We start from the raw sequence: 26,724 nt of genomic DNA on the forward strand, positions 1-26,724 counted from the left end.
CTCATAAACATTGAAATAACGTTAATGACCTTTTCTTAGTGAGTACATACTTTCCTAGATGTACAATCCTGCAAAATTTGAGTTTTTAAATTAAATGGGGGGAAAAGTGCTTTTATTGACGAGTGAGTGAGTCAATTTTTTTTTGTGATCTAAATTTTTTATTAAGTACAATAAACACAAGCTTTCTAGGAACCTTCGAAAACGAGAGCCAATTATAACCAACAATACCACCACCCCCTTTCCATAATTGCCTTTTAAAAAAGGGATCCATATCAAAATAAAAAACTAAGAAGAGGAAAATTAAAACTTGGATTTTATATGCATAGCTATCTATGTGTGTCTATATATCATTATAAAATGTGTTCAGAAACAATTTTGGCATTACATGCTTTCCACATGGAGAGTATGTTTAAAAACAAGTCAACTTCCATTTTTCTGGACAGTCACATTGATGATATACTGTATCTTAACCCAACAGACTAAGGAAAAAGCTCTTTATATTTTAACTGCCGTACAGCACTTCACCTGAGCTAAAATTATTCAAGAAAAACACTAATTTGCTTTTTTTTTTTTTATTAAAGCATGAGCTGTTGTCTTTAAGAATAGTATGCATGGCTAAGCATATTATAGTGTGCCAAGTTATAATTAAGATGGAAAGAAAAATAAGCATGCATATAAAGTATACCAACGCAATTTAATAAATTAAAAGTTCTGCTTTATGGTCATCAAAACTTATTGGTGAACCACCCAGGGAGTCTAACTTAAACAGACGTATCTGTGATAAGTTCTTCAAACTTTGTGCTGTGCAAATAAAGCGTCTTCCTTAATGTACATATCAGGGAATGCTTTAAATTTTTTGACCAAGCAGTTCTTACTGAGGGTTAAATCAATTGATCATGTTTTCAGTGAGAATCCTTTTCTGCTGTGTAAAATAGAAGCATACCTTGAGTCAAAAAGCAGATAACGGCATCGGTACAAGCATTAGTGTTGAGATGATTTGTAAATAGAAGCTGTCTCTGGTAGACCATGTGAGGTAGAGGGATCCTCTGTACCTGAAGACTTTGTGCTGTTGAACTTTACTGTGCATGCTACAAAGTCATCAGTTGTGCTAGAAAGTCTGTTATTTTTCTCAACTCTGCTTTTTTGCATGGTTGACGAATGGAAGTACTGGGATCAGCAGCCTCACCATATTTAATTGGTTTAAAAACTGAAATAATGCCAAACAGGTGCAGATGCATTTTGTTGGACGTTAAGATATTCTCTTGCTTTTGAATGCACGTGGCAGTGTCATAACAATATATTTTTTTTAATCCCGGCTTTGTTGTGTCTGAGTTTCCCAGCAATCCTTGCAGAATCAGAATTGTATCTGTTGTTTCTATACTGCCTAAACATATTTATAAGGTCATGCTCTTGTTGTTTTAAAAATAAATATAAAGCCAAAATGTCAGATAGATGATATGGAGTATCATTTCAACCCTAAAGCAAGTCACATTTAATAATAGGGTGTCTCTTTTCACATAGGTCTTTTTTTAATTACTGTTGCTGAATTTGTTCTTTTCATTTAATCTCTTCAAAGTTAGTTATTTTTTCTTGCTCTGTTTTTATTTTGGTTCACCTCCATTACATAAAATTAGTTTTATTTTTGATGCTTGTACCGACAAAACATTTCTATGTTCTGGTATTTGTAATAACCAATAGTTTCATTAGTATTTCATACACCTAAGTATGTTTTGTTGCTTAGAGATATATCCTCTTCTTCGTAGTGGACTAATGTCCATACATCTATTTTCTAACATTGTTCTTATATTCTTTGTGGGACACCAGTCCCTGTTTTGGCACCGTTAGGTGCAGGGTGCTAATTAACCTTAGGTGCAATGCCAGTTCATGGCAAATATTCCCATTAACACAAAAATGTTCAGACTAAATGTCCTGTTTGCATTCTATCAGTTATTCTTGCCTGCTTGTTTTTGTGATGTGAGAATTTAACAACCAGAATACCTAGAGGTAAAAAATGGACACATGAGGATTCCCCACAGACATTGACAGATGAAAACCTAGGACTCTGTAGCTTACTAGCAACCTCTGCAATGTGCTGCTCTACATAGTCCTTTAGTTTTTGTAACAATAGTACCAGGAAGAGATTTATACTACCCAAACAAGGTATGCCTATTAAATAAGCGATTTTTGACAAATTAGTACACTTTTTACATCTTTGCACAAGATTAATCACAAATTTGCAGTAACTTATTTTGTGGCCAATTGTGTCAGGCAGCTGTTTGCACCAGAAGCTAAGTATACAAGTGTTCTCAATAAAAAAAAAATAAATAAATATTAATTAGCTTTCTTAGTGTTAAGGCAGAAAAGTGATTGGTTTTAAAAATCTCTTGCAGCCTGTTCAGACAGAAAATAATGTAATAAAGGAACTTGATGAAAAAAAAAGACATTACCAGCTGAAAATGACAGATCCAGCTTCACTAGATTAAGGTAGCTATTGATATTTTATGTGTCTACATAGCTTTGTTCTTGAGTTAAATTCCTTGTAATTTTAATCGTATTTTGGTTAATTTGCCTGTAGTAAATTTGTTTGCATTGTTATCCCATAGTCTCCCTAACTTTAAAAAAATTTTAAAAAATCATCACTAGCTAGTTCATGTTATGTCAGTTTTATTAAAACATTTCTGCTGTTTTAAAACATTTAAATCAGTTTTACCATTTTATTAATATTAGGGCTATAGTATAAAAAGAGAGGGGGTTCTCTTTTATTTGCCATCATTGAAGCTAGAATTTTGATATTGGATTGCAAGTATTCTTTTTTACATGAATTCATGTTTAATGTTATTTGGCTAAATAAAAGATTTCATTACAATACAATATTAGAGTTCAATAAGACATTGTAATATTTTATTCTGAGCAGATTTTTTGGAAACAATTTACATTAAGTGTCCATAATTACACTGTAACTACTATGTAATTGCCTGTATAAGTGCTTACTGTGTAATACAAAGTAAAGTTATAGTTAATTACTCAGTTGTCATTGTTATTCCACAGTTAATATAATTATAATGTAACAATTTATCCCTGATCCAAAAACAAGTGTACTTACATAGGTACATTGTATCTGTACTTTCAAAATGTAATAAAAACATTGGGGCATGTAACACTGTTATACAAGCTGTACACTGACTACTTTACATTGTTTCAAAGTGTTGTATCTTCAGTGTTGTCCCATGAAAAGATATAATAAAATATTTACAAAAATGTGAGGGGTGTACTCACTTTTGTGAGATACTGTATATGTATGTATATGTATGTGTATATGATTTGGATAGGAATATAGGTAAGATGGCTGAAATTGGCAGATAATACCAAGATTAGTGGACTGGCAGATAATCTAGAATCCATTGAATTATTCCAGAGGGACCAGTAGAGCACGCAGCTTGGACAGAATTGTGACAGATGAAATTTCATGTAAGTAAATGTAGGAAGTCCTTCCAGGGGCATAAAGCCACGGACAGCAGAGCTCCTAGGATCATTGGGACATGCAATATTAGGTTTAAATACACAATGGGAAGTCTGAAAATCAAGAGTTTACCTTATGAAAAGGATTTAGGATTGGTAATAGACTCGGTACTATCAACTTCCAGACAGTGTTCAGAAGCCATTAAGAAGGCCAGATGGGTTTAAAGCGGAGAAAGACAAACAAATTGTGATTGCATTCACTATACTTTTGGCACACAGACTTATTCTCATAAACTGGAAGAACCCAAACTCTCCTCTTTTAAGTCAGTGGGAAACCGATGTGTTATATTATTTGAAGTTGGAAAAAATCAAATACTCAGAGGATCCATACAGACTTTTTTCAAAACACGGCAGGATCTAATCAGTAATATTTTAAAATAAGTTCATAAAGCACAGAGAATTTATTAATTTAGATATGTTTACAAGCCTTAAATTTAACACTGTTTGGCTTGCTCTCTCTCTCAGGAGTGGGGATCGATCTGTTCTTAATTTTTCTCTTTGTAAAAACTTGATTGCTTTGTATTGATTGTAATAAAATTAATAAAAAAAAAAGGCTTACAGAATGTTAGGTTGTATAGCACTATATGTAGGGTACAAGTCCAAGGAGGTTGTGCTGAAGCTTTATAATGCACTGGTTTGTAGTACTGTGTATGGTTTTGGTCTCCAGGCTATAAAAAGGACATAGCAATGCTGGACAAAGTCCTGAGTACTGTATTCAGGACTTGAAGAACATGAAATTTATTTTTTTTTATTCTAAGCAGAAGGCAGTTTAGTTTAAAATGAATAGGTGATTAATTACCTTGCATTAAGTAAGTTTTACATATAACAGAAATCATCAAAAGTGCTGCATTTGTAGTGGTTTTGCAGACCAATGTGTTAATTTAATACCGAATATTTTCTTAATGATTTCAGTGGGAAAACTGTTTTTTTCAATCCAGTCTTAAACAGAGTACAAATAACTACTGGTCCCAAAGTTTCTCAAAAATCCTGCTAGTTGTCTTAGTGGCTTTTCTTACTGCAGTCAAAATTCTGTTCACAGTGAAACAGAACTGGAAGCGTAAACAGAGGCAGTGGGTGTGAAATAAATATACTGCCGTGATATAAATCAACTGAAGACCATACCCTGCATTGATGACTATTTATATTAGCAACGTCGATTTATTCAATTGCTTGGATTTTATAGCGAAACGTGGAAGTCACTGTTCATTTATTACTTGGTCTGCAAAATAGTAAATAAAGATAAGTTGTATTTCTTTTCTTAAAAATGACGATCAAACTAAAATATATTAAGTATTCCATTGTTCCAAGTTAAATTTCACCACAAAAGTTCTGTTTCACCCTGACTTGGTTAAAATTTTCATTTTATGTTCTTAATAGTAGAATTGTTAGTGTTATATCACAACTTGGAGAATTTTGGTAGCATTGTTTTCTCCATCTTGGAACTTTGACTTTGTATTTCCAGTCCTTACTACCAGTCTGTCTGATAGTATAGGAATGCAGGATGTGGACAGTATTTTGTTTTGAGCTGGTATCTGTCACCTCCACTACCTGTGCAATTATGATAGCTATTTATGTAGTAAACAATGATAATCTGAAATTAAAATTTGAACTGCGTTCTTGAAATTGGCAAATTACATTTGCTGTAACTGTAATTATTAGGCAGGTACTGAATAAGAGACTCCAGCTCAGTGACTATATAAAATGCCTGTGCCTCAGTGTTTGTCCACTTCAGTTTGCAATAATATTGCTTCCTTTAATTTCTTTTTTGTTTATTTTTTTTTTATTTTGCTATGTTTGATAGTACATCAAACTCCAGTTTTCTTAACAGGTTGTGTTCTAATTTTATTAAAGCCCAGTTGTCTTCCTAGAAGTTTTTTTTACCAGTTTTTTCATCTCACTTCATTGCTCAAGTGTGTAGCCAATTGAGATGGTGCCATTCTGTATGATAGTGTAATTAGTGGGCATTTGATGTCTTGTTCCCTTTTGGGTCACAATATCTTGGTTTCTTTGTGATGTTTCATTCTGGGAAATCAGTGACTCAGGGGGAGTGTTACTGTTCTGTGCTTTTATGACACATTACTCAGCCTGAAAATCTATCAGTATTGTTTTTCCCTTTTTTCTTTGTGGTTTGTTTACTTTAGGCTATCACTTGTAGTTCTAAAGGTAACCAATTACATTTGGTGCTGCTTCTTTCAAGACTAAAATGTCTAAATTAGTAGACATTTATTTTAAGTTGTTGGAGAGACTAATTGTACAATTCCAGTATCAGAGCAACATAATCCATGGTGCAAAAAACAGAAATAAAATAAATGCTTTGAAAGAACAATGACATTATAAATCTTATCATATTACCACCTGTTATTTAACTTATGTCATGTTACAGTTATAAACTGGCAATTCAAGGTGAGTTAGTGTAAGGGAAAATATTAGGAGTAACTATTAAAAACACAATATATATCGATAGCCCTGGTAATTTGTGCCTAGTTAGTATACCTGAGGTTAATCTGCATTGTTCTTAGGTATATGCTGGGTACCTTTCCAACATAAACAAGGATGATATTTTAATATCCTTCAACATTAAAGCTTTTTTTGGACACCAAATGTCACTTTTAACATACAGTGCAGTTATTAGTCAAATTCTTTAATGTGATCTATTTTTACATAAGATATTAACTACACACCCCATTACACAATTTTCTCATTATGGAACATGTACGAAATTTTGCTTCGATTCTACATTGAATTTTTGCTGAAGTTCAAAAGAAAAAGTGGCACATGTACAAAAATACCAGATTTATAAAACTGTACGTTCGCCACATATGGTTGATGGTCATGTTCCCTTTTAAATCTCAAATCCAATTTAAAACTATGTGCTTGTACATATGCTTTCAACCACTCCCCACCACTTCCTGTCAGTAACTGTATAGCCCAAAAACGCCTGGCTCTCCTGAGTGAATTTTTTACTACAAATCATGAGAGAAAAGACGAAAGAAATTTTCAGTAAATGTAAACTTCAGTTAAGAAATGGCAAACTGCTAAAACATTCTTTTTGATGGTCTCTATGTGGGAGTCAAAAGTAAAAGAAATAAATAAGAGTGGGAGCAAAAGACAGCAACTGAATGGAGAAAGTTGTAGCAATGTGCCATCATTCAGCAGACACAGAACACTGAATTCATGCAAACTTATGCGCAGAACTGTAAGATACTAAGAACATACACGTTGATTAAGTAAATGTCAATGTTGCCTTACATTATGGCTATATAATGTCTTAAAAGTTCACATTGTCATTTTAAAACATTGATGTATGATACCATCACTTCCTGAGTTTGGAGAGATCCTTGTGGATTATGAATAATTAGCTGATATACTCATGTACTGCACAGAGTCTGTATACTCCATTTGTTTGAATGGTGCTGGGCATTTTAGATCTGGAAGGAGAAGTATTGTCTCAGATTGTTTCAACTGCAGCAGCACATGCAGCAGTATTCGGTCTTATTACAACTATTCAAAGATGATTGGTTCCATGTTCATGTAAAATAGCTATAAATGATGGTGCTATATTGGCATGACACTCTAAAATGAGATGTGACACATTGTAACATCAATTTGATTAAATGTCTACCAACCAGAAACTAGTAGTTACTTTTACTTTCTCAAACACAGCGTCCTTTATGTTCCAAAAATGGTAGAAAGATAAAGTGATTTGATATGCACTGTAGAAAAAAAAATTGTACTTTGTTGTTTCACTTGGGGCTTGGCTGTAGTGCTAATTTTGCTCTTATCACGCGTGCAGATAACATGCCACAAAAAGCGCATAGCGGTGAGTTTTGATTGGCAGCTTGCAATGTACAGTTGTGTGCAGGGTGACAATGGTAATGGCTTTTTTAAATAAATGTAAGGCACCGCTTAGTGATGCTCTAATTGATTGGCCACTGATCTAAATTGGTTGATTTTTCACAAAAAAAAAAACTCGATTGGCATATTGGCCAATCACACTTTTTTTTTTTTCTCCTCTCCCCACTATCAGCTTTTTGAAGCCTTACCGTAGTTTAGCTACAGTTCTCCTTTATGTAAGATATCATGGTAATTATGAAAATGCATGCCTTTTAGCTGGGAACTTCCTGTAAACAGAGGGCGGTAAGGCCTACTTTACCTTAGAAAGAGGAGACTGGGATATCAACCTTTACATCAAGAAAGTAGGGTAAAAAGAATTAGAGGAATTATCCTGTGTAGTTAGACAAATGGCAAGTAAGGCTACTTGAATTCAGACCTTTTTACTCTGTCCTTTAATTAAAACAGACACTGCTTGTCTTAGTTTGAATGATGGGTGAGCTTATATTAAGTACAGAAGCTTACATTTTCAGTTAAAGAATATGAAATTGCTGCTTAGTAAACAGTAGGCTTGTTAGCTTGACAGCCAAATGTCTGTTTTACTTTTTATTAAGCTTGTTAGCCTTGTATTTTCTTGATAAACCTATTGGGAAAATTTGATAGATTGTGGCTTTTTTAAAGTGTGGTACTGTGCTTTTTGTTTGTGTGTGTGTCCTGCAGTATAAGTTTTTGTAAGAATCTAGTACTGCATAATTAAAATTATCTATACTAATAAAAGGCAAAGCCCTCACTGACTCACTCATCACTAATTCTCCAACTTCCCGTGTAGGTAGAAGGCTGAAATTTGGCAGGCTCATTCCTTACAGGTTACTTAAAGTTAAGCAGGTTTCATTTATTCGAAATTCTATGAGTGACGCTCATAACTGAATCCTACTTACATACATATATACGTCCATAGCCTGCAGCTCGGTCGCCGTGTGAGGCGGCGTTGCATCTCCCATCACCATGCCTCCCACGTAGTTGGCTGTCTGCCTGTATTGCGTCCTCCTTCCTCATGCCTCCCACGTAATTGACTGCCTGCCTATGTAAGGCTGTCCGTCGCTCCGGTCTCTTCATTCCCTTCTTTGCTTTGCCGCGGTATTCACGTCTCCTTGCTGATAACTACAGCCTTCGTTTATTACAATTATAGTTATTGTTTAGGTATTTTAGACTTAATTTACATTGTTCAGGTACCCATTTCCTTTATCATTCCAACCATAACCCCATTAACATGTCTATCGAGGTGATCACCATTGATCAAAGAACTGTTACTTACCCAGTGGTTTCCATGCCCGGAGATGGCACCTACCTTTTCCATTCTCTGTGTTACATATTGCACGGCCATATCAGGCTCACTCTTGATATCCAGAGGAACATTGTGTCTTATGTATTGAATGACTGGGACAGGTTCAAGGTGTGGACTGATGATGGTACAGAAGATCATTATACTACACAGAAGCACTAGAAGAGTGAAATGCTTAAGCCCTTCACCAATGGTTCTGCATGCGAGTTTATGGCTGCCGCTGAATTGTTCAGTTGTCGCTTTCAAGTGTACCGAAATGGCCAAATATTTTACACCTTTCGACAACCGCCAATGCCTCTTAAACATCTTAGATTCACAGGTGACGATTTCAGTAGTGGACACTTTGATGTTTATGAATGTTTAAACTCAAAAGCTGGATGTGAAGTTATCGATGCTTACAACGCTTGACAGATGCCGAATGTCACTTCAACACAAGTCCTGCAAACAATAACGTAATTGAAAAAAACCATGAAACTCAAACCGATTATGACAGCAGCAATCCAAGCTGTGAGATTTGAAACAAGATTCCTGTTCACATGGCCAACTGTACGTTGCATGCTCAAGAGTAAGCTCAGCGCACAGCTTGGTCATATTACAACCGGAGGGCCGAAATAAATATATATATATATATATATATATATATTATACCATAGATCCCGGAATACAGGCCGACCCGGTATATTAGCCGAACCCCTTCTCTACCTACTAAATTACATGTATTTGCCGATGACCGGTATTTAAGCCCACCCCCTTCGCCAAGCAAAATTTTCTTAAAAGTGTCTCTTCGGGTATATTTATAATGTTTATCGGCGAGAATTTGAGACTGCCTGCATTTTTGATATATAATATAATGGGCATAATTTACCAAAACACCAATAATTTTTCTAATGTACTAACCAAAAAGTGCCAAGCCTACTTCGATTAAGCTAGGAGCATGGCGGCACGCATGGTCGCAGCGGCTCAGGGCTCCTTTTCAGTGCACTTTTTTGTTGTTTTTGTACTTTTTTTTTTTTCCTTGTTTGTGCACAATCGGTTTGGCGAACATCCGCTACACCATTCAGAACCTTATAGACATCGTTGTCCAAAGCCAGACATCTGTTTCAAGTGTTTTTCATCACACGCACAACATCCCAGACAACATAGCGAGACCAGCGGGCTCTCCGTGGATTGTTGTCGGGTCTAGGAGACGACACAGACGGAGGAGGGAAAGAAAGCAGAAGCGGGGCCGCAGATCCGGTGTTATGCTTAGGCTAAAAAACAACCATACAAGCTCTATACAGAACTTTTTTCTGCACTGAAGGAGCTGCTTTTAACCTCATTGTAAATGCGTATAGTGACTATAAAAGGCATTCTATTCTAGAAACAATTTCATACTGTACTCACCATTTAATTTGACATCTTTGGGCTGCAGTAAGGGAGGAGATATTTCCACACAATGTCCATCTTCGTTTCGATTGCGATCGCTTACTTTTACCTTCTCTTCCTTCCTTAGCAATTATGTGTCTTGCTTGCATGGTCTTAATGAATTATATATATAGGTAAATCACTGCGATGACCGAAATTACATCCACAAACACATGTATCTGGGCTCCGACTGATGCTACTAACGCTCTTGGTTGTTTGTTTACAATCGCGCAAGCGGATGCACGTGACCGCATCTGTTTCGTAACGCAAGATGTTGATCGTAAATCAAAACAAAAAATTTCATTTTAAACTTCTCGATAATTTATTATAAATTTTATTAATAAAATCAACAACTAAAACACTTTTTTGAATAAATTCTTTATTTAATTTAAAGTACCGGCATGCAAAGTTACTTCATCTGAAAGATGGCTCTGTGGTTTCATCATTATTTACTTCCGTATTCATCGGCAAAACCGCATTGCGCTGGAAATCTTGAATCTGAAACGATACTGTTGTATAAACCGACCCCAAACTCCAAGCCAAAAATCTAGGACGAAATTCTCGGCTTATATAACGGGATCTACGGTATATATATATTTGTATGTATATGTGTGTGTGTGTGTGTGTATGTATGTATGTATGTATGTATGTATGTATCACTTATATATATATATATATAAAAAAAATAAAATATTACAAATTCATATAAATCAAGGTGAATTAAATATTTATCCAATAAGCAGTGTTAGGTAATCTGTGGTTTCAATATATTTCAGTGCAGTTTTATATGTATCTAATATCATCCAACTTTTTTTGGTCTAGTGCAACACTAAGGTTTATGTAAGAATGCATAATTTATTCTTAAGAATATAATTTGAAAATTGATTTTAAAATATATCTTATACCTCTTTACCATATACCAATATGAACATTTGAAATAACATTTGCTATCCTCTCTTTCTTTAGGGGACGTTTCAAGAATCCCTCCACAATGGCTTTAAGATTTCGTTCATTCTTTCCTTACACATTGCCAGGAGTACTTGCTTTGATTGGCTGGTGGTGGTATATTTCCCGTAAAAAAGGCCGAATAAGCAATTCTGATAAGGAAGTTGGCTCAAGTGTTGCTACTGTTTTGGGCGCTGAGTCTGCTAATGGAAATTTTGAAGTTGGAAGTTATTCCCAGTTGGCTTCCACAAATTTTCCCACTGAGGGATCCCACCATCACAAGTCTCTGCATGAGAACCAAATTAATACTCCAGAACAGTTAGCAGAGGACTGTTCTGGAAAAGCTTTGATTGCCAATGCAAGGCCAAGTGTCAGTGGCGGACTGCCTTGCTGCAGCACCAACACTCTGGAATTGGCAGCTGATAAAATCTTGGATGTCAATGATTATTGCACTTCCTCTCTAATTCAAGAACATACTGTTCCTATGCAAGAGGCTTCTGTGAACCCTGAAGCAGTAAAAAGTGAAACCTGTTCAGTTTCAGAGGAGGCTTTTCAGCTGGTCAACTCTAAGCTTGATGAGACCAGCATTCAAGATGCAATCTCAGGTAATGTGTGTGAAGGGAATACTGAGAAAGTTGAAGTGATAATGGCAACAGCTGCAGCATGTACCATGTTAGAAATAGTAGAATCAAAGATAGTCTCTCCCACAGCACACCTGACAGAAGCAATAAGGCCAGAACCTGAAGGGGAAGTGGCAGATGATAAAGTTTCTGTGTCTTTTGCTGAGAAGGTACAGATTGGGACCTATGATGTTGAAAGTAACCTCACCACTGAAGAAAAAAGTGCTAGTTCTTCTGACATTCAACTCCAAAAACTGGGTGTTTGGGAGCCCCATGATGTAATTGAAGCATCCTCACTACTGCCACTCCAGGAAGCTGTCAGGTCCAGTATTCCTGTAGAAAATGGCATGCCTCATTCTACTGAGATTGGTGAAAAAACGGAAGATCTTGAAAAGCTTGCTTCAGGCATAATTTTGCAAGTTATTTCTGCTGCCATGCAGGATTTGGTTACAGTTAGACATTGTGATGAAGAGAAATGTTGCGTCCCTGGGGACCCTATTCCCAGTACTATTCTGGAGAGTAATGAGAGCAATGCAGTTCATGACTGTTCAAATGAATCTCTCATAGCAAGAGACCAAATCACAGAGAGTTGTCAAAACAAGGAGGAGTTCACTGACATACAGGATAGCACACAAACATCAACACCTCAAGTAAAAAGAGAGAAAAGCCACCAAGATCAGTTTGATAACAGTTTTGTGGAAGAAAGTACATCCCAGACATGCAAGTCTGTGAATGGTACCTTGCTGCCATCTAAGTGGGACACCTCTGAAGAAGGCACAATATTAAGTCCGCCAAAATCTCATCATGGTGCTCTAATGGGGAAAAAGCTATTGCAAGCACCAAGAAGTGTAATTGAGGTTTTTGCAGATCATACAGAGGATTCAGGGTGCAGTACATGTCAATCAGAGGATGGCATGAGTAATGAGGACCAGTTAATAAGAACTGGAGTAGCCTGTGTATTACAAGAGCAATTAGCAGGACCTTCAGACATGACTCTAATAGAAGGTTCTCTAGGACAAGAGAAGACGATGGATTTAGACAGGTCTGCAACTACTGTCATGCATGAAATGGATGATGAGCAGTTCACAAATGGTGGATTAAATGGCAGTGCAGCTAACCTGAAAAATGGCATCCATTGGTCCCCAGAAGCTGAGGCAGATCATTCTGGAGGTAAGTTGTCAGTATTGCATCAAGTAATGTAAATTTGTAGTGTTGCAGTCCTTGTCACTCACTAATTTCTTTTCAGTTAACTGTAGTGTGAAGATGAATTACTCTATTTTGTAGTAACATGCTTTTGTTGACACCACTATATGGGCAAATAAAATATCCATAAAAGTTGGTAAAGGAAGGTCAAAAACTGTTATTTTGGATCTCAAGTGAAATTTTAGCATAAAAAAATGTGTAAGCATTTTACAGTGTACCTTATCCAGTGTTGTTATTCCTAGAATCATTTACATCCAAAAATGAACTAAATTGTAATGTTAAAGCATTCTCAACTTTGATGGCATTAGACTTGCAAAATGTTTTTTTTTTATTGCAGTCTTAATAGTAGTTAGGGAAGTGCTTAATGAGACAGCCTTCCTATCTCTTTGTAAGTGTCTTCTGAATTTCCTAGTAAATTAACAAAACTTAATGCATACATTCTTTTGTGAGCATAAAGGTGCACTGCCTGATTAGACCAAATTTCATTTTCTCACTCTAATACGGTAAAGCCAAAACATTCACGTTTACTTAAAAGGTGTGACCTTGCTAAACAGATAAACATGCCCTTTTCCCTCCTGTGCTGCTACTTACACTGTACTGTACATAAAGGCATTTACTTTGAAGATAAATGGTATAGGTTTATTAGTGTGTATTTACAATGGCCAGACCTGCAGCCACAATGGTACCTTTGGTCTAACACATTAGGCAAAATAAATATTTTTAGCTTATTAGTGCTTTTAGTTGATCCAGTAATTGAGATGCATACGTTTCATATTATTTTAAATGTAATAGAATATGCATAACTAACGAACACTTTGTTTTTTAATACTGATACATAATCTATGTAAATTGACAACTGCAGAAAAAAATTAACCTTGCTCATCATAAACAAAACACATCAAATTCTTTCAATCTGCACAGTGAGCAGTTAGAACATTAGAACACTTTAGACGAGAACAGGCCATTCGGCCCAACAAAGCTCGCCAGTCCTATCTACTTATTTCTTCCAAGAAAACATTGTCGAGTTTTGAAAGACCCTAACATCTTACTGTTTACCACACTACGTGGTAGCTTATTCCAAGTGTCTGTCGTTCGTTGTGTAAAGAAAAACTTCCTAATGTTTATGTGAAATTTACCCTTAACAAGTTTCCAACTGTGTCCCCGTGTTCTTGATGAACTCATTTTAAAATACCAGTCTCGATCCACTGTACTAATTCCCTTCATAATTTTAAACACTTCAATCAATGTCACCTCTTAATCTTCTTTTGCTTAAACTGTAAAGGCTCAGCTCTTTTAATCTTTCCTCATAATTCAACCCCTGTAGCCCTGTAATCAGCCTAGTTGCTATTCTCTGGACCTTTTCTAGCGCTGCTATGTCCTTTTTGTAACCTGGAGACTAAAACTGCACACAGTACTCAAGATGAGGCCTCACCAGTGCTTTATAAAGGTTGAGCATAACCTCCTTGGACTTATACTCAGCACATTAGGGTTATGTATAACCTGACATTCTGTTAGCCTTCTTAATGGCTTCTGAACACTGTCGAGTCCACAATGACTCCTAAATCCTTCTCATGAGGTGTACTCTCGATTTACCGACCGCCCATTGTATATTCAAACCTAACATTTTTACTTCCTATGTGTAATACTTTACATTTACTGACATTAAATTTCATCTGCCACAAATCTGCCCAATTCTGTATGCTATCCAAGTCCTCCTGTAATGATATAACAGATTCCAAATTATCTGCTAAACCACCTATCTTGGTATCATCATCTATATATATATGTATTAAAAGTAGCAGCGGCCCTAGCACTAACCCCTGTGGAACACCACTCTTAACATCAGCCGTGGTTCCATGCACCATCACTCTCTGCTTCCTGTGTCTGAGACAGTTCTGCACCCATCTGAAAACATCACCCTGAACTCCCACTTCTTTTAACTTGATGTTCAACCTCTCATGTGGCACCTTATCAAATGCTTTCTGAAAGTCCAGATAAATAATATCATAAGCTCCACTTAGATTGTATCCTTTTGTTGCCTCATAGAATTCCAGCATGTTAGTAAAACACGACCTCCCTCTTCTGAACCTATGCTGACTGTTCATTTCAGAATAACTCCTGTCCTTGCCATGTGCCATGCTCAATCTTATCCTTAATTCCTCCCATTAATTTTCCTGTAATGCATGTTAAGCTTACTGGCCTATAGTTGATTGGATCTGCCCCGTCACCCTTTTTATATAATGGGATGATATTTTCCATTTTCCAGTCCTTTGGAATCTCTCCAGTGTGCAGTGACTTCCTAAAAATATGTGTCAAGGGTTTATATCTGTACTCACTAGCCTCCTTAAGAACACAAGGATAAATATTATCTGGTCTTGCTGATTTGTTTGATTTCATTTTATTTAATCTGAGCAGCACTTCTCCCTCTACAATTTCCAAATCCCTCAGTACCTCCTTAGTAGTTGCGTTTACCTCTGGGAGGTTATCCACTTGTTCACTTGTAAACACCTCAGAAAAATTTAAGTTTAGGGCATCCGCCATTTCACTGTCTGTGTCTTTTAATTCCCCTTTACTATTCCTGATGCACTTGACCTCCTCCTTGACTGTTCTTTTACTATTAAAATACTGAAAGAATCTCTTGGGGTCTTCTTTTGCCTTATCTGCTATATTCCTCTCCAACTGTCTTTTAGCCTCCCTGATATCTTTCTTAATGGTTGCCCTCATGCTCTCATACGCTCTTCAATTCACTTTGCAGTCATCTTATATGCCTTATAAAGCATTTTTTTCCTTTGTAGCTCTTTTTTAAATCTTTATTAATCCACTGTGGAGTTTTTTTTAGTTTCCTATTAATTCCAAATTTAGGTATGTATCTGTCCTGCATTACATGTAAAACATTTTTAAACCTGTTCCACTGCTCCTCAACTGTCTCCACATTTAAAAGCTTATCCCAGTCTATCCTACTTAGACTTTGTCGCATCTGCTCAAAATTAGCCCTACCAAAGTTTAACTTAACAATTTTAGTCTTCATCTGTACTCTTACAAAATACTGAGAATTGTATTACATTATGGTCACTTGACCCTAGTGGTTCAATCGCCTCTACACCCTCAATTCTATCCTGATTATTACAGAATACTAAATCCAGACAGGCTTCACCCCGTGTTGGTGCTTTAACATGCTGTGTTAAAAACAGTCACTGATTACTTCTAAAAACTCCTGCTCTTGTGCTCCTCCACCTGCAAGGTTATCCCAGTTAATATTTGGATAGTTATTGCTACACAGTACAATTTTCTGGCTGGTGCTGGGAAACAATTCTGGATAGGATAAGTGGGGGTGGGAGAAGAAAGTATATATTTGATCCAACTCTGCAAATTTAATGAGGTGAAAAGCCATGGAAATGTTTGTAGCCATGCTTAGCACAACACACCATAAATGATAAGTCAATTATGTCACATAAAAATGCCCTGTGTAGCCTAATGTGAGCATGAGGACAATATTAGTGATGCACTTCATACAGTGGCATGCAAATATTTGGGCACCCTTGCTTAAAATTTCTGTTACAGTTTATATTTAAGTGAGCAGAAAATTTGTACCGAATTAGTTTATATTTGTTCTTGACATCTTTCTTAGTGTAGAGCAAAGTATGTAGAAAGTGTGCATTGGCACTCGCATCTTCAGCCAAGAACAACAGGTGCTATGTTGGAATCAGCGTTCTGAGCATGCTCAAGTAGCCTCATAACACAATTACAATACAGGTTGCAGCAATTTGTATAAGTAAAGCATGCTACTGAGACCTTGTCCACAGGGATGAGTGGCAGTCAATATTTCGTTTTCCTGAAATGCAAATTTAATGTTGTAGTATTTTTGGATTAAACTAGGCTTTAGTTTTACTTGTTTGTATAGCACATTTAAAACATCTAGAAGTTGACCAAAGTGCTTTACATAGAATAAAAGTTAACAGTAAGAAATAAAAGCCAAATAAGGAATTATTAAAAAGTAAATAAAAAAGTCATACATACATACATGAACACACATATTCCAACACACAAACATAAATAGCTTATATAAAATTCTGAAAAATAAAATACATACGATGAACACAGTATTAACAATATACTGTACGTAGAAAGATTTAAATGCTTAAACTCATAAGCTAAAAAGCAGGTGAAAGTGCTTTTTTAGCAGAAACTTTAAACCGAAGTGTGGGAACCGACCTTATTACGAGAGGCAAACTGTTCTACAATTTAGCACCAGCCACTGCAAAGACACGATTGTCCCTCAGCTTCAACCGTGTGCGTGGGATAGTAAGCAGTAGCTGATCTGAATACCTCAGCTGGCTGACTAATATGGAACAATAAGATCAGATGAGTCTGGTGGAGCTGACCCATGGAGGGCTTTAAAAACAAACACTAAAATTTTAAAACTCACGTTGTAACTAAGAGGGAGTCAATGAATGAATCGAGGCCAACACTGGAGTGATGTGATCTGTTTTTTTTGCTGCTGGTCAAAACTCTAGCAGCTGCATTCAGCACCATTTGCAGGCTTGACAGTGTTGTACAGGATATCCTGATATAAGGGCATTAAAATAATCCAAACAAGACATGACAAAAGCATGAGTGAGCTTTTCTAGGTCATTAAATGACAAAACAGCTAGACTTTATTGATCATCCTGAAGTTAAAAAAAAAAAAAAAACTTATTGATCTGTTAGTCAAATTTAAAACTTGAATCCAAGATCACCCAGAGATTTTTATCTCCTGGCTTCAAGTATCAGGCAAGTGGAAAAATATGCTAGCAATGTTTCGGGTAACAGTGAGTTGAACAAATAGAATTACTTCAGTTTTTGACTCATTTAACCGCTGAAAGTTAAGTGCCATCCAGTGCTTCATATCATCTAACCAGTTAAAAGCCTTATTCACAGACTCTAGTTCACCCGATTGCAATGGGAAGTAAATTTCCCTGTCTGTTGTTCAAACTAGTAGAATGAAGTTGCAATAGATGTAAATATCTAAAGGCAGCAGATATCCACAGCTAATGTAATAAGCTGACATAATCAAAGGTTAAGTAGCCCACCACCATTACACGTAGCCTTTGGTACCCATGTCCTACACTTACAGTACCGGCACTTTTGAAAATTTAAATATTTTTCTGAAAATCTTTTCTCAAGGTGAGTTTTCATAGTCAAAACTTTTAATTACTGTTTCATTGAAAAATATTAAGCATTTCTAGCCCCTAAAATGACACCCATTTTGTTAAACAACACCAAAGAGAAATGGAAACAGAATTAGTCCAATAGTCATCATTGTCCTTCAGTGAATACTGTTTAATAGTCTTTTATGTATGATATGTTATTTCAACTTTCAAATTAAAAAGGGGCTTTCAATTTTTGGTCTTCCTTGGGCTTTCTAGCTATTTTACAATCTTTTCTGAAGCCACAATGCTCACCATAATTATAAAAGACAAGCCAGCAACACATGTTGACTGAGGCATCCATAACCATTGAATGCACAAGTACCCCACACTTAGAGCCTTCGGATCCAGCTCCTCTCAGTTTGGCAGGCTGCAAAGACAATTACTAAACACAGTGTCACCTGCAAGAATAACTGAGGATGTGATTGCCCATCGCCAGTGTCCAGCACCACCACAGTCTGTTTTGCAGGCTGTCAGGAGGCGAATTTAGAATGACATAAATGACCAGGGGTCTCATGCATAATGCTGTGTGTAAAATTCACACTAAAACATGGCGTATGGACTAAAGTGGATGGGCACACGCACAAAAAAATCCAGATGCATAAATCTGTGCATATGTCAACTTCCACGTTCTTATGCTCCATAAATCCTGGGCAGTGAGAAAAGTAACGCTTGTGCACACACCTGCCGCCCCACCCCGACTCCTCCCAGAATTATGCCTCTTTGAATATGCAAATCAATATAAATAGCCCCTTATGCTTTCTGTTAAAAGACAATGGCAAAAACACGGGGGGAAAGGAGTTGCAGCAAATACTAAGTAGAGGCAAGGAAAAACGTACTATTTGCTGGATTAAGCAGTGATATAAACAACAAAAGGACGTTGATCGAGTGACAGAGTAGTGGAGAAATTTAAAAGTTCAAGGTCAGAACGTGCCACAGTGCCCAAAATAAATAAGAAGTGGTCAGATATCAAAGCCGCCATGAAAAGGCGAGTCGTAGTCCACTGTCTGAGTGTCATATGGAAACATATTAGAGTACAGAGAAAAGAAAAACAAAATAGGTACACAGTGGGTAAAAATGTCCAAATGTCAACTTTAATCTTGAATTTTCCACTTTAATCACATAGTTTATTTTGTCATTTAAAGTAGAATGTCTTAAACTTCATCTTAAAATCGTTAGTTTCTCAAATCCCATCGTAACTAAAGTAGCACTTTAAATGCTTCGTATTCTATGTGTTCTTCACACGTGGACAAAATTGTTGGTACCCTTCAGTCAATGAAAGAAAAACTCACAATGGTCACAGAAATAACTTTAATCTGACAAAAGTAATAATAAATAAAAATTATATGAAATTTAACTAATAAAAGTCAGACATTGATTTTCAACCTTGCTTCAACAGAATTATTTAAAAAAATAAACTCATGAAACAGGCCTGGACAAAAATGATGGTACCCCTAGAAAAGACTGAAAATAATGTGACCAAAGGGACATGTTAATCCAAGGTGTGTCCACTAATTAGCATCACAGGTGTCTACAATCTTGTAATCAGTCAGTGGACCTATATATAGGGCTCCAGGTAGTCACTGCGTTGTTTGGTGACATGGTGTGTACCACACTCAACATGGACCAGAGGAAGCGAAGGAAAGAGTTGTCTCAGGAGATTAGAATGAAAATTATAGACAAGCATGTCAAAGGTAAAGGCTATAAGACCATCTCGAAGCAGCTTGATGTTCCTGTGACTACAGTTGCACATATTATTCAGAAATTTAAGATCCATGGGACTGTAGCCAACCTCCCTGGACGTGGCGCAGGAGGAAAATTGATGACAAATCAAAAAGACGGATAATACGAATGGTAACAAAAGAGCCCAGAAAAACTTCTAAAGAGATCCAAGGTGAACTTCAAGCTCAAGGAACATCAGTGTCAGATCGCACCATCCGTCGTTGTTTGAGCCAAAGTGGACTTCATGGGAGACGACACCATTGTTGAAAACAAATCATAAAAAAGCCAGATTGGAATTTGCCAAACTACATGTGGACAAGCCACAAAGATTCTGGGAGAATGTCCTATGGACAGATGAGACAAAAATTGAACTTTTTGCCAAGGCACATCAGCTCTATGTTCACAGACGGAAAAATGAAGCATATCAAGAAAAGAACACTGTCCCTTCTGTGAAACATGGAGGAGGCTCTGTTATGTTCTGGGGCTGCTTTGCTGCATCTGGCACAGGGTGTCTTGAATCTGTGCAGGGTACAATGAAATCTCAAGACTATCAAGGGATTCTAGAGAGAAATGTGCTGGCCAGTGTCCGAAAGCTTGGTCTCAGTCGCAGGTCATGGGTCTTGCAACAGGACAATGACCCAAAACACACAGCTAAAAACACCCAAGAATGGCTAAGAGGAAAACATTGGACTATTCTAAAGTGGCCTTCTATGAGCCCTGACCTCAATCCTATTGAGCATCTTTGGAAAGAGCTGAAACATGCCGTCTGGAAAAGGCACCCTTCAAACCTGAGACAACTGGAGCAGTTTGCTCATGAGGAGTGGGCCAAAATGCCTGCTGAAAAGTGCAGAAGTCTCATTGACAGTTACAGGAATCGTTTGATTGCAGTGATTGCCTCAAAAGGTTGTGCAACAAAATATTAAGTTAGGGGTACCATCATTTTTGTCCAGGCCTGTTTCATGAATTTATTTTTTTAAATAATTCTGTTGAAGCATGGTTGAAAATCAATGTCTGACTTTTATTAGTTAAATTTCATATAATTTTTATTTATTATTACTTTTGTCAGATTAAAGTTATTTCTGTGACCATTGTGAGTTTTTCTTTTATTGACTGAAGGGTACCAACAATTTTGTCCACGTGTGTGGACAAAATGTGTCCATATGTGCGTGAATCACTACGTGCTTCTTAAACGGGCTTTCTCCTTTGTCGACAGCACACGGAATACATTACATTCATTATAATACGGCTCTCTGAACAATTTAAATACTGTGTATTTGATATCATTTTCATAAAGAGAGGAATTAAAGCATGTATGAAACATGGGGACACGATGGCGCAGTGGTAATGAAGAGCTGGCGCCCTGTCCAAAGATTGTTCCTGCCTCCCCCAGGATGCTTGCTGCACTCTGCGCGACCTTTGATAAAATTTATAGCAGCAGTACTGTCTCTCTCAAGCATACTAATCCCCAATTCCTGTCCGTCCTTTTCTTTCTCCAAGTAACAAGTCGACACCCAATCAGCTCTGTAATAGATGTGAAGCCATCTGTAAGCTTAGAACGCTGATTCATCAAAACTTTTATGGAACATTTGAAATATCTTCATAGTACATGTTTAATTATTCCATCTATTTATCCATCCAGGGTCGCGCCAATCCCAGCAAGCATTCAGTACGAGGCTGGAACAATCCCTGAACAGGGCGACAGCTTGTCGCTACTAGTGCGCCACCGTGTCCTCGCATGTTTAATTATTAACAATATACATTATTAAAATGAAGTTAAAAATGTATCTGTATAATATAATATACATACTTTACTGCATTTCATCTTAAAAATTTTAAGAGCTCCAAGAAGATAGCGCTTGGAAATCTAAGTTGTCATCATATGTAAATACGCGCGTTATAAAGTGGTTCCGGTTGTGCAATATTATAACTTTTTGAGTTTCTAACTTGATTGAGTGCGTTTAGAGCTCTTGGGATGAAGCTGTTTCTGAACCGCGAGGTCTCTACAGGAAAGGCTCTGAAGCATTTGCCATACTGTATGGGCGAAGTTCAAATAGACCTCGGTCCTGGGGGCACACTGTGACTGTAGGTTTTTGTTCCAATCAGATTCCTAATCAGTGACAACACCTGATGGAACTGATCTCATTTAATTAGCTGTTTTTTTGTTTTTTTTTTTAATTCTACATTCAGAAAAGCACAGCAGCATGATTTTTACATTTATAAGACATTTAGAAATATTTCTGGCTTTGGACCACAGGACCGAGGTTGGGAAACACTGAAATAGACTGTGCGCATGGCTGAGGCCATGTGTGCTGATGCTGTATCCTGATAATCTGATGAACTGCTGTAGATCTGTGATTCCATACTCGGATACAGTGGGTTAACACTGGAATTACCAGAGCCTATCAAAAAACTTGTAAATCCGACCCACCTTAAATCCCATTGCACCTCTTGGTCAGCGTCTTTTGTCCTGTAAATGTGCCGGTAAAGAAAAGCAGCGAGCAGCCTGCTATCCCATCCCCCAACCGCCACAGAACGTGCACAAAGTTCTCCCAGCTCATGCCTTGATTATCTGGGAGTGAAGTGCTGGAGTTTTAGAGTGGAAATAATAGATCATTATTTGGAACACATGCATTTCACGTGTGTTCTGTTTCTACAATAATCTGTGTAAACACATTGTTAAAACAGAAATGTTTTTCATATTTTACTAGTAAATGACAAAATGTTGGCATAAACTATATATAATGTGTGAAGCCTGAAGTCCAAAGATCAATTGAACATTTTTACAAAAGGTTTAAGGATAATACAACAGCTTCCGTAGCGTTTCAGTAAGATTTGCTGACCTGTAATATGTTTTCAGTTATACTTGGATGTCTTGTACAACCTGATTTAATCAGTAGAGTGATTATTCTAAACAAATCTTTCCAAAAAAGCAAACTTTTGCACTCTGAACTTCACAGTTAGCAAAATAGTAATTAAAGTCTCATAGGAGCTGTGCCTAAAGTTTTTATAACTTTTTTTTTTGGCTTTTTTTTTTTTTTTACATCAACTTAAAAGTGAAATTCAGCAGCAGATGACATAAAATGTACAGTGGTTCCTTGGTTTGCAAGCATAATTCATTCCAGAAACATGCTTGTAATCCAAAGCACTCTTATCAAAGTAAATTTACCCATAAGAAATAATGGAAACTCAGATGATTTGTTCTACAACCCAAAAATATTCATATATAAACGATTAATACAAAATATAAAGTAAAGTAAAAATATGTAAAACAAATTAACCTGCACTTTACCTTTTTAAAGAATCGTGGCTGCTGTGAGGGAGACGAGAGAGAGGAGGATGAGAGTTATTGTGTAGGACGACTTCCACTCTAACGGAATCACTATCTGTTGGCTCACTGGAATCTTTCTTTTTTTTTGTGACTTTAACAAGGAACGTATCCAATGACAGTTGCTTTTGCCTGAAGAGTCGCTACACTTGGACCCAAAATGTAAAAAATGCTTTACGCACTGGGATTCCCCCCAACGGGACGACACGCGGAAGAGCATCCCAAAGCAACCGCAGGCTCCCAGCGCTGTAGCAGCTCATAACAAAAGCGAATCAGAAAAGATTGTGGTCGTCCTATAAGCTCCTGCCGTCGATGAGTGATGCAAGGAACATTACAAATGCAAGACCACTAACCTGATCACGACCCTGCCAGACTGCTGTGTCTCTGTATAGGAGAGCGGTAGATCTCGCTATAATAAATAACCAAGCTGTTCCTATTTCACGCTGAATAATAGTACTGAGACTCAGCCTCGTGTTTTGGGGTACATAACATAATAGGGACTTGCATGTTACAGCACACACACGTGGTCACAATGCTATAGTAAACAGTATACGCTCATATGGATGTTGACTATATGAGTGAGGCACGCCGACTGAGACCAAGCATGGGAGAGGATTACCCACAATCCTGCACTGAGATCATGTTGTGATCACATGACACTCGGCAGACACCATGTATATATACACTACTCATATTGCAAGACCTCGCTCGTTTATCAAGTTAAAATTTATTACAAATTTTAGCTTGTCTTGTAAAGCACTCACAAACCAACTTACTCGCAATCCAAGGTTTTGCTGTATTCCTAATTTAACCTTTTGCTCCTATGCCTTATGTTGTGGAAATGTACATTTTATGTGTTTTTTTTTCAGTAGTGATTTTGCATAATGGACAGTAAACCATGCAATATGAAAAGGTTCTTGCTAGACATATTTTTGCATCTAAAATTAGTTAATGCTTGTTGCAGCATTACTGCAGCTTTGAGTTACAAGTCTTTCTAGACTTGCAAATGATATTTTAAAGTTAACATGATTAGTTATTATTGGCTATGATGAGCTTATTGAAATTAGAGATAAAAAATTAAAGATTTTTTTAAGCTTGTATTTCATTAAGTGTAAACTTTTTTTAACAGAGCTTCATTATTTGGTTTGAATAATGCACCCATTTGTCCAGTTTCCAGCATACACATGCTCATACACACACTCATCCATAATCATTCACACTGGGTTTTTTCTGGGTCTGCACTTAAACCTAATCTTTAGGTGTATTTGTAGAAATCTTCTTGGGGACAATTAAAGTCCTCTCTCATTCTATAGTTATCTCTCTAAAATTGTGAGGTCCCTGAGTAAAACCCATTCAGACTCAGGATGACAATGCAAGGCTGACACAGTGATTGATTAGGCCCTGCGTGGTTGCAAGGCCACTAGTTCTTAACCACTACAAAATGTTTAGGGTACTATGATGTGATTACGAAGTGATTTTAAATGCACCTTTGAAGTATACACATGATTATTTTTTTTATTTCTGTTTGACCACTCAGTGCTTTTAAAACGGCATCAGTGTTCATCATGAAAAATATGCAGAATGGATTCTATTTGTAGTATTACAATGCATTAACAAATAGTATCAATTGACATCATGTCATTGTATTTTACAGGGTTGTATAGAGTCAGCAAGAAAGATTTTCTTGTATAGTGTTATTTTATTTATTTTTTTTGTTTAAATTAATGTGAATTTTAACATCCTAAATCATTTAACATTTGGTGCAATAAAATGCATGCAAGAAAGAGTCCACTTCGCAAACTTTGTTCATGTTTTTACTCTTAGCACTCTATCCTATGTTTTCTGTCTGCATTTTATCCAGGTATAATTTAGTCTATATAGTCCCTAGATAGAGATCACATTTAAGGGATGCCGATGCATTATAAGGATAGGGGGTTTGATTACTGGTGGTATTTATTGGCTCAGCTCCAGGCCCTGCTATTAATTTCTCACGGCCCCAGATAATAAATGAATTTACACCTTTTTTATGTTAACTACTATCTGATCAAAGTAAGAGAATTTCTCAATCTGACAGATATTAAGTTTGCTGTGATTTATTTGAGTTTAATGGCAATTAACAATTAGCAGAGCAGACACTTGAGCAAACAAAATGCTGAATGCTGAAAGGATGCAACTACTTCAGTGTCAGACCCACTAATCAGGACTCCTGGAAAAGCAGAATGAGAATTATCATGATGATGTTGCAAATATTATAAACCAAATAAAAAAAAAAAATCAAAAAAAAAAAAAACTAAATTATCCCCATGTAAGAAAGTGTTTGGCATATTCTGATTAAAAAAATTTCCCAAACATAATCTTGTCATGTCTACATTGACCCCAAAACATAGACACTGGAAGATAATGGTTTTCTTAATTAGGTAGATAGCCCGATTAAAAGTAACAGATGTTGGTTGGAACATAACCAGCCTCAGGACACAATTTGAGTGCGACTAACATAAACAATAATCACAACCTGGGATATGGATCGGTTTGACTGGGAATTTTTATTTATTTATTTTGTAGTGCATGCCAAAAAGAGAAAAAATATATAGATATCACTAAAAGATTAAATTCCAAAACTGAAGTATCACAAGTTTGTAAGTATTAATGAACCATGTTCAGTACCATGTTGAACCTTTGCCAGGTTAGTTGGGGAGCGGTGGTAAATTAACAACTGTTAGGTCTCTCCACATGTGTTCCATGACTAACTCCACAATGTTCCATTGAGTTATTCAGGACCTTAATTCTCCATCTTTAGCCAACCCATTGTTGCTCTGGTTGTATGCTTCTTGTCATTGTCTTTTTGAGAGACAATTTTTCTTCTCAGTTTAAATTTAAAGACTGAGGGGATTAAGCTTTCCTGTAGTATCTGACTATACTGTGCAGTTAGTGCTGGGTGGTATGACCAAAATTCTATATCACAGTATTTTTCAAAATTATACCAGTTTCACGGTATTCAAAAGTATTTTTTTCCCCATGCATGAGTGGATGTTAACCACATTTTCCACTGCAATTAATGCAGAAGACTGGAATAACCTATTCCACTGTCATGTGAATTGCACATTGTACAAAAAAACTTTTTAATGTGCACACAAGTATTAATACAGGTTTGCATGGTCCCATAAAGTGGTAGTTTTCAAGTGGGTGCCACTAATGAAGAGAAGGAATCACATTGCATGACAGTTGCAGTCAAAATATAGAACCTTTTTATTGAACACATTTTGCCAACATATTTTCAACCATCCAAAGAGGCATTTAGAGAGGGGACTGGGCGGTATCATGGTCTGGAATCCCTACAGATTTTATTTTTTCTCCAGCCGTCTGGAGTTTTTTTGTTTTTTCTGTCCCCCCTGGCCATTGAACCTTACTCTTATTCGATGTTAATGTTGATTTATTTTTTTATAATTATGTCTTTCATTTTTCTATTCTTTAATATGTAAAGCACTTTGAGCTACTGTTTGTATGAAAATGTGCTATATAAATAAATGTTGTTGTTGTAGTAAAATATCCAGAGGTTCTTGTCAAAAGTAGTATTGCACTGAACATGTCTTAGAAAAGGAATTGTGAATATTTTTTTAAACCATCTAC

At 36.5% G+C, this 26,724-nt stretch overlaps 1 protein-coding gene across 2 annotated transcripts in view; it reads left to right on the forward strand.

Annotated features, from left to right (window-relative positions):
- The window catches only part of akap1b (A kinase (PRKA) anchor protein 1b), a 107,288-nt gene that overhangs the window by 26,014 nt on the left and 54,550 nt on the right, over window positions 1-26,724 (forward strand). The window contains exons 2-3 of one of the 2 annotated variants that reach the window (XM_039756672.1): window positions 2,391-2,484; window positions 11,063-12,831. In XM_039756672.1, the coding sequence (XP_039612606.1) occupies window positions 11,088-12,831 (1,744 nt within the window). In that variant the 5' untranslated portion in view covers window positions 2,391-2,484; window positions 11,063-11,087. The remainder of the gene's footprint in view (window positions 1-2,390; window positions 2,485-11,062; window positions 12,832-26,724) is intronic. The other variant, XM_039756671.1, reaches the window with a different exon arrangement.

This window comes from Polypterus senegalus, chromosome 6, assembly GCF_016835505.1.
Source record: "Polypterus senegalus isolate Bchr_013 chromosome 6, ASM1683550v1, whole genome shotgun sequence".
Lineage (NCBI taxonomy): Eukaryota > Metazoa > Chordata > Cladistia > Polypteriformes > Polypteridae > Polypterus > Polypterus senegalus.